The sequence below is a fragment of the Halichondria panicea genome, chromosome 9 (genome assembly GCF_963675165.1).
Source record: "Halichondria panicea chromosome 9, odHalPani1.1, whole genome shotgun sequence".
Lineage (NCBI taxonomy): Eukaryota > Metazoa > Porifera > Demospongiae > Suberitida > Halichondriidae > Halichondria > Halichondria panicea.
In genome coordinates this window covers 1,452,840-1,462,610 of record NC_087385.1, presented here as the reverse complement: position 1 = coordinate 1,462,610, position 9,771 = coordinate 1,452,840, and the positions used below count along the sequence as shown (strand labels likewise).

Here is a 9,771-nt window from a genome sequence, read left to right as displayed (position 1 = left end):
TGGAAAGTGGTCAGAAGATGGAAGAGTAATGGGATGGGATGGAATCAAGGTGATTTGAGTAATATCCAGGCAACAGGCTATTGAATTGCATTCCTGAGTGAAATTCTGCCCCAAGATAATAAATTGCCTAATACGAAATATCGATTTCTTTGTGTCTATAATTATAGCGGCCAGTGCCATAAATTATATCTGTTAAATTAATTAATGCACGTGTGCAGGGCCCATGGATACACCACACCTTACAATCCAACCATTTTCACAGGGTAGTCGGATGTATAGTTCTTAGAGGCTGAATGCAATTAGCTATTATCATTCCCTTCATATCAGCATCATGTTTATATACAAACACCCTCTGTAGTGAACCTTGATGCCAACAGTGTGGGCACTGTTGTAACTGGTTCTTATGTGTTGCCAGCTATTGGCTCTGTACTACACCCACCACAGCTGTAACTGCATGCCTCATTGAATAGAGAAATATAAACAATCCCACTTCATTTCATAACTTATTCTATAGCTACAGATTTTGAGTTTACGCTAGACTCAGTTCACTGAAAACTTTTTGTGCAATGCATTTTTGCGGTGCATTTGTCATTGCATATATTATGTATGCATGATCGCTAAAGGTAAAAAACAATGGTTCAATTTTATTTCTTCCTCAGCATGCGTACAAAACAAAACTTGACTGCTTGTGAGATCACAGGGACAGTGATTGAGAACTTTCTCTGAATCAGTGACTGTTCCTCACCACATCACTCCATTAAGGTTGGGAAAGAAGCCTCTAGCTTCATTAGCTGCTGTAGGCACTTCCTTTATCAGTATTCCTTCACCCATGCATGTGCGTCATGCGTTCACGGTTGTTCTATCCTCACACTCACAGAAAGTGCTACATTCCTAGTCTTGTAGAGGAAGGTTATGTAGATATGAACCTTGTGTATACACTTGTATCCTGTTAATGTACTTATTGCATCATTGTAATATCACACAGATTCAAATACAGGAGTGAGCCATATAAATGTATAATTTCCTCTTTGAGCATTTCCCTCTTTTTCGTACAACTGAAATTTCAAAGTGATACTGAGGACTACATAATATACCTATGAGTAATTAATACATGTTTTGAAGTGTCTTCTGGTTGGCCAGCATACTTGCGCAACTTAGGATATTACCTACTGCTAATTGCTAGTGTATAATACCTGTGCATGTAAATATTATTATAGGATGTATCTGCATGCACTTCCCTCCTTCTATTAATAGTACCTAATAAAGCTCGTGTGTTGTAACAGTTACCTCATATCCTAGACTGCAGACTCAAAACTACATCATAACTAAAAGTGGTATAATCGTGTGCAATAACATACTATTAACTTCCATCCTTTCTGGGAGATAACTATTGGGGGTTTAAATATAATTAAGCAATATGCCCCACGCACACATTACAACATTGTGCATGGGATGGTCCGTGAACGCCCACGGTTTATCATTATTGTGTTTGTGATGTCTGGTATAACTTCTGAGTGTATGAGAAAGTTTTTTGTTTTGCAAGAATGTGAGCTTAATAGTTTACAATAACCTCATCTTGAGAAACCCTTTTCTGTTCCTTTGTGATTCTTCTATTCACACAAGCGAATTGCATTTCTCATTTATAAGTGAATGTCGAGTATGAGAGGTTTACCAAAACATGACGTTCAGAGTATTTTGATGAGCTTCCATTTCATTACATGAAACCTTTGACAGTTCCAGCTGAGTCATTTTAGGGAGTTCTGGTTAGTATATAGACTAAGTATTTGTGCATGAGCATGTACTAAGCCATGCATGTATAAACGCATGCATGTGATATGTCTGAGGGGAAAAAAGGGAAAACACAATTCTAAGATGTGGTTTCCACAGAAACAAGATATCCAAATGCAAGTCTCACATGACACTGGCTTATAGATTGCAGCTCTAAGTAAGTACTACCCATGTTAGGGATGATAGTTGGGGTGTCGTTTCCAGCACTAAATCCGTGCATCACTGCTACCCGAGAAGAAGCTGAAGACACAATAATCATTTGATGTGTACATATGTTTTAGGTATCACTGTTACATTAGTAAGGTGAGAGCTTACATGTATAAGGTTCAGTATGCAATATGGAATGGTGGCAGTTGTGTATAATTATAGTTATGAATAATTGCTGCTGTAATGGCATGTGATAATGTGCTAATGATATTCATGGCCAATTATTTCCTGTTTGCTTTTTTACAAGCTCTCTTAGGCCCACCCACTTTTGATTGCAAGTTTCCTATGGTTTTACCCCCCACCATCGGTGCATGTACAAAAGCCTCCTGCAGAGCTGAGAACAGAGAAAGATCGTAGCTATCACACAGTCAGAACTAACTATTAAGCTTGCTTACTTGTGATTTGAAAATAAAAGAATGGGGTGTGCTCTAAGTTCTCAAGAAAAGGAGGCGGTGCAAAGGAGCTTGGAGATTGACAAGAAACTAGCCTCAGAGCAAGGGAGCAAAAGCAAAGAGGTCAAGCTGCTCTTGTTAGGTGAGGAGTCTGAGCATATCTGATTTTAGTTTTAGTAATAGTTTGCATTTATAATTATTATCTGAGCAGCTAGTCTGGAGCTTAAACTTCATGCCTATGTTTGTAGCTAGCTATCAGCAGTACAGTATAGTGAGCATCTGAACATGAGTGCTGTACTTAGCTGTATTGCTATAAACAGGCAATTATTTTTTATGAGCTTTTGAAGTTATCTTATCTGTCTCCATCATGACAGTCTGTAATCAATTATTACAGTCTGATTATGCTAATGCACAGACCTTCTATATGCATAATCATCCCCTGTGTTTGCTTTGCATGCTTTACTTAGGAACATGCATCCACCCACTTGCTGTTTTAGCGTGCCCCATCAATGTTGTTTATGTACTGCCTTCATTTTCGTCCCCTCATTTCTCATTTTCACTAATTAGAAGTCCCAACAGTGTTAATTTGAGTCTAATATAATCTGCCTTGGGGCAAGCTAACTGTAACTGTATTTGTGATTGTTGATTTGAGCTACTAGGGCTACAATTATATCCTGCCTATCTCTACTGACCCTTGTCACTTCTTGTTTGTTTTTGCTCTTGCGTCCGACTATGTTTTTAAGCATTGAAAGTGTTTTGTAGATTATCTTTTCAAGATTTCCAGACCTTAAACATCGTACATGACCTCACGAGCATAAGGTTACATTGCTTGTGTAGCCGGCCTATATAATGAGTTTCTAGTTTTTGATATTTCACTAATCAGTTGTAATTAAGCACCTAGGTTTTGTTATTGCATAAGTAGGTGAAAAAAAACACCTTTTTTGTGAATTACACACCTTTTGTTTGTTAATGCTGTGTACTATTGCAGCTTAGTTTGTGGGTTGTAATAAATTTCACCCACTGGTAATTCTACCAAAAACCTTGTTGACAAACCTCACACACTTTTCAAACAGAAAGCGCAAGTTGCTTTATTTGTGCTCATGATTGTATTCACCCAAACAAAGGTCATTTTAGGTTCGGTAGGAGCAATTGTTACACTTGTCCCACTATTTGTTGGTAGATGACTGGTTTAGGAGTTGTGTTGCAACAGGTGGCTCATGTGATGAGTATTGTGCACTCCTAGACAAAGGATGACCATGCTTAGCTAGGTGCTTTGATGTGTGAGCTCACCCATTGTGTGAAGCTCTTAATCAGCAGCAGCTGGGTCATTAATAGTCCCTTCATTAGCACCTGGAGGCATACAATTAAACCACATCTGCATTTATCAACATTAATAGTTCCTTCATTAGCACCTGTATAGAGGCAATTAATTAAACCACATCTGCATGTAACTACCTGATAATTTGTGAGCATGCCTTTATCCTGAAGGTACATTTCCTGGTTTTGCTGACAATAAATTGTGGTCACTATTTTTTCGCTGTGTGTACTTGCATCATCTTAGCAACACAGACTACCCCCTGCTGTGAGGCTAATGGGTCGCTTTGCAGTGGCTAGTTTTTCCCATCCACCCATCACTTTGTTGGGTAGCAGGAGTGCAATCACCCCTGAGCATTAGACATTACATCACTGACTGAGTATGCCCTTTTGTATAGGCTTGCTAGTATCAACAGCCAACATAATCACATAATCACTTAAGTAATGGTGTTTGAACTTGCATGTAGCGTTACAACTTGAGAACGTCGTTTTTGACATTATTTGAATGTTTTCTGCTTGTTGTAGAATTATGACCCTATTTGCTGATGTAATTAAAATGGTAAAAGTTAATGTTGTGCGACTATTATAAAGCGTAAAAGGAGTCGTTTTGACTGACTGAGATCGCCCACAACTTTAAGGTCTGTTTATATAGTGTGCTTAACCGTGTGCTCGATCAGTGCATTAGTCGTGCTTGGGATGACTAGAAAGTAAGTAACTTATCTACCGTAAGAACTCCGTCTGCCCACTGATAATCATTGAAGTGTGTCTCCACTTGTAGTACAAACTGTTGTGTAAAATTAATGTGTTGTTTTGTTGATCATCTATTTCTCTCACTTGGTACATTTCAACGATTTGTTTAAACTCAAGTGTAAAATTCTTTATCCATTGTCTTCTTGGTTATGGAAGCTTATGGTATGTGTTATAAATTATGTATATTATGAGTCACTAGCAGCATGTTACTGCTGTGTCATGTTACCATATCAAAGGGATTGCACCTGTAGATTATTTCAATAAGACCTAGAGATGTGCCTAGCAACTGTTAGTGCTGCCTAGTGTGCCTGGATCATGTGTCAGTTAATCAACAGTATGGTATGCTTTCATGCTCTCCAGACTACAACAAGGGCCATTGTTATAGTTGTGTGTGAGTGTGTGCATTGTATACTGGCATTGATGTGGGCCTCAAAGTTCAACAGGGTGATTTAATAATTATAACTCATTAATTATTTTTATGCACACCCACAGTAGTCCACTGTTACGCATACAGGCACTGCACACAAACATTTACTAGAGCGTAACAACAATACAGAAAGTTAATGAACGATATCCTCCTCCCTCCACACACACAGGCGCTGGTGAATCTGGCAAGAGCACTTTCGTGAAACAAATGAAGTGAGTTTCGTACTGTTATTCCCTCTATTTGTTTATACACTAGTATGCATGGAATGTAGCCTGCCACAACACTAGATCTGCACTCTAGATGGTGTCTCAATTCACTTGTGGTTTGGTCTGCTTGTTGTGGGCAACATGAGGTTGTTTATTGGCATTCACAAGCTTTTTGGATGCCTGTGAATATAGTTAAAGGTGACCTTCCCTGATTAGCATGTGTTTATCACTGAATAAAGTTGGTGATAACAAGTTGACTTAATTGCCAGCTCAGCTGCATTTTTTTAGCACTTGAAAAGATGAACGTTTTTAGAATCCCATTTTTAGAGGCAGCACATAAATTCATGTTTTTCATTTTCCCTTTCATAGAATTATCCACGAGAATGGCTACTCAAGAGATGAGTGCAAACAGTTCAGAAGAGTCATCTACAGCAACACCATATCCTCACTGGCGGCCATTATCAAGGGCATGGACATCCTCGGGATCAACTTTGCAAATCCCGCCAGAAGAGTGAGTTTTCTTGTATTTGTTATTGTTTTTTCGTGTGAGTGGGTAGGGAAAAGTGCATTTCGTGCTTGGATAGGTTTTTATGGGAATGTTGACTTAGCTTGTTTTTGCCAATAACCCAAAGTGCTGTCATCAGCATGTCCTATTGTGGGGTTGAACCACACCTAGACGTGTGTTGTTGCTGGCTCATATGCCAGCTAGGGCCGTTCATCTTAGCATACTGGAAGTGAATGCGTGTGTGCACTTTTGCTTATAGGGTAGCGCTTGAGTACACACGGGGATTTATCATGTGATGTATATAGTGATGTGATGTATATAGTGTGACATAGTAAACATGTTGAAGCTCGGTAAGGCCATGGCATTACAATGACTATTCTACGTTAATTGTGCTGAGCATTTTAAATGTACTTGCATGCGCTCGTAACAAAGAGATAATTATGGCTACAAGATGATTTGTCTTCTGCTCTCCAACGACCATTGTGTGTAGGGATAATGGCTGTACTTTGTTGTAGACTGACATCATACACTTAGTGTGCAATGTTGCATTTTGAACTTGACTGCACATTCATCCTTTGAGAGTTTGCCCAATGTTGTAGTCAGTATTCATAGGTTCAATTTTTAAATCTGTAGATGGAAACATAATTTGTGTACTCAATTGGCATATCCTGCATGACTCATAAAGTGCCTATTCACCCGTTATGTTAGGCAGCTGCCTTCGTTCTCTGTGTGTATATATATGTATATATAGCGTAGGTTGAGACTGTGTGTACTGTGTGGGTTCACTGATGAAGGATGGCTCTAGTAAACGTGAACTTAGACTGTATTTAGACAGTCTGCGCCAATGCTTGTGTGATGAAGTGAGTGCTTGCCCTAGATAGGATATGCTGCATGATGCAATTGGCCTGGCCGGGTTTATAAGCATAATCATTGTATGAGCGTATAGTCTATCGCAGTGCTTCATTCTAGCGTTTAGTGGGTGGGGCAGCAAGCTATTAGTGTATTCATAGAGACACTTCCCCACTCCCACTGGTTCCCTAGTGAAGCAAGTTGCACTAGCTGGAGCATTTTAGACTATTTAGACGGTGCATGTGATTGGGAGGGCCCTTGTGTTTGTCCTGTACACTCTAAGTGTTGTATATTTTACAGCTGAACTTAATGTTATGAATGCTGTTGTTTTGCTCTTTACTTGTGTGTCTAGACCAGTTTTGTATATACACCAGTTTCTTTTATCTTGGCTTATCTTAAAAGTGCACTTGACTTAAAAGGAATCACTTCCTTTGATCTTTTGTGTCCTGTAGCAAGTGCTCTCATACCTGGTGATGAATTAAATACTTCATTGATTTGTTTGTTATATTAACTTGCAAAGAAACTGAATTTTAAGTCCACCAAATGCATGCCAAATTGAGGGCCCACTTTCAGTTAGTTGTACAATGCTATCTGAATGCCCTCCAATAAACTCATCATTTACTCACTACTCATAAGGTGGATTTCATAGCCAGGTGGGGCATTGAATATGGTGATTGATATTGATATTCCCACACATGTATATACCTGTGGCTGGCTAGCTCAGAGAGGTCATCTGTTAGGCTATCATGGTCTTGGGTCCCTTGGCAACCCAACTAAACTACCTTTCCTGTGTAAACTTGTGTGCTGATTAACAGCTAGCTAATGAAAGATGTGCATGATTCTTTTTTGTTGCATGTATACGAAACATCATGTTGCACACCCTTGCACACGCACGTACAGGACGAGGCCTTGTTGTTGTTCGGAGTCACAGCTAGTCATCACGACACAGAACCCTTCACTCCGACTCTAATGCAAGCCATGAGGAACTTGTGGGCCGACCCAGGAGTGCAGCTGTGCTTCAGGAGATCTAGCGAATACCAACTCAACGACTCGGCACAATTGTAAGTGGTTTTATATACCCCATGCACTGAATATTTGACTGTGCATGGCTGTCAAATTGTACATGTAGCTATACTAACTGTGTTATAGTAAGCACAAGTTGTTGTTTTTAATTATGCAATACAGCTGTGTTGGTTAATTAGTTGCTGTGTGCATGCTAGCATTTGGCTGAATTATTAGCAACTTCCTGTAGTTCCTGACTATGACCTCTTTGAAGATTCACTCTTAATATGATTAATGATTCCTTCTTCTATTGTGGATTCGTATTCATTCTTAGAATCCTCTTTAACTACCCTTAACTGAGCCTTATTCAGAAAGAATGTGCATATAATTATTCTTTTGTTATGCTGTAGCATTTGTCTGGTGTTTAGTTAATTGTAGCAACTTTAGCACAATGTGTGCATTCAAATAAGTGCTACCATACTCTGTGCTGGCCTAGTATGGCCGTGTTTGTGTTTATTCAGTAGCTGCACACATGTCTGCCTACAAGCTGACAACTGCTTCGGCCCATTACCAGGACAATGGCTGTATATAGGGCTTGGCCACCCTTTGATTTTATAACATTTTTCACATCTCACATCTGTTAATTTTAATCTAAAGTGGAATCTCTTTGTGCTGCATTTCTTGGCAATTTATTTTGTAGCTTCTCAGTTGTGGGTTACCTTAGCTACTTTGTTTTGGGGGCAGCCTAGGTTAGTGGTAGCCACAACTATCCTACTCACAACTTGACTGGTATGTATATATATATATCCCATTCACACAGGTGCACATTTCACCCAACCACACACGTACACACACACACACACACACACACACACACACACACACACACACACACACAGCTACCTCGACAGTTTAGAGAGAATTGGAGACAGACGATACGTACCGAATACTCAAGACATTCTCAGAACAAGAGTAAAGTCAACTGGAATCGTAGAATCTACCTTTAATTATCGTTCTCTCAACTTCAGGTACGTACGCATGCAGTGATGAAAATAATATGCATGTATATAAATTATATGGTATACTGTGTGTTAACTGCAGATGCTGATTTATAATTATTATTTTAATGTATTATTTTGTTATCCCAGGGTGGTGGATGTGGGCGGTCAGAGATCAGAGAGAAAAAAGTGGATCCATTGTTTTGAAGATGTCACAGCAATTCTGTTCTTTGTGTCTCTGTCAGCATACGATCTTGGTCTACGTGAGGAACAAGACACTGTAAGTCAAAGCTAATCTCTATAGAGATGAGCTTAATAATAATATAGGCACAAAAACATTATAGGCACAAACAATTATTTCTCTTGTAACGCGAGTGCATGGCATGCTTTGCTCTGACTATCAAAACTCTTAGCTCTTGTTTTGAGTTATGTAGCTAGCGCAATCACAATTCAATCCCTATTTCTTTTCTTACCCCAGAATCGTATGGAAGAGGCCCTACGACTGTTCAACTCCATCCTGAACAACAAATGGTTCCTGGACACCTCTGTCATCCTCTTCCTCAACAAGAAGGACCTCTTTGAAAGAAAGATCAAAGAGAGACCACTGAGAGACTTCTTCCCTGACTACAGAGGTGGGCAGTAGTGATTATAGAGGGTGCACTGCATGTGTATGTTACTGTGCATGTCCTGTGTACTGTGCACTATGCACTGTGTACTAGTAAGTTTACTATTAGGTACATTAGGGACAGAGGTGGCCTGTGTTGAGGGGTTAGCTGTCACCAGAGTGCCATCCTTACTTTAATTATCATATCTTGTGGTGCTACAATTTTTTATAGTCTTGATTTCCAAAGTGTTGTACCAGATTCTTGGTTTCTAGATATTGCTGATACTAAACTTGTGTGCTCTTCCCTGCTGCAGGTCAGAACTCTTTCCAAGATGGAGTGCGATTCATCTGTGATAAGTTTGTCAGACTCAACAAGAACCCGACACGCAAAACAGTCTACACTCACGTCACATGTGCAACAGACACGTCGAACGTTCAGTTTGTGTTTGAAGCAGTTACGGACATTATCATTGCTGAGCATTTGAGAGAAACTGGTTTATTTTAGTGTTGTTTCGTTGCCTAGTGCTTTGTATGTTATGTCTGCCATTATTTATAGTTTATATTCCAGTTAACGTTTTACTTCCAATCGAGTGGTAACATGCACTGTGTGTTTGTGTATTCTGTTCTTTCTTCATTCTATGATTTATATAATAGCTGTCACACTTTTGTTCACTGTTTTTCAAATGACTTTTAGCTATCTCTTGGCATTGAATATAATTATTGCGCATG

The 9,771-nt window shown here is 39.3% G+C and overlaps 1 protein-coding gene across 1 annotated transcript; it reads left to right on the top strand.

Annotated features, from left to right (window-relative positions):
- The first annotated feature begins 2,261 nt into the window (after positions 1 to 2,261).
- On the top strand, positions 2,262 to 9,747 carry LOC135341009 (guanine nucleotide-binding protein G(o) subunit alpha-like). Its single transcript, XM_064537465.1, has 8 exons — positions 2,262 to 2,529; positions 5,048 to 5,090; positions 5,454 to 5,595; positions 7,339 to 7,499; positions 8,340 to 8,468; positions 8,589 to 8,718; positions 8,917 to 9,070; positions 9,357 to 9,747. Exons 1-8 carry the CDS (start codon positions 2,412 to 2,414, stop codon positions 9,545 to 9,547), a joined length of 1,068 nt encoding a protein of 355 aa, XP_064393535.1. The 5' UTR covers positions 2,262 to 2,411; the 3' UTR covers positions 9,548 to 9,747.
- Positions 9,748 to 9,771: the final 24 nt, after the last annotated feature.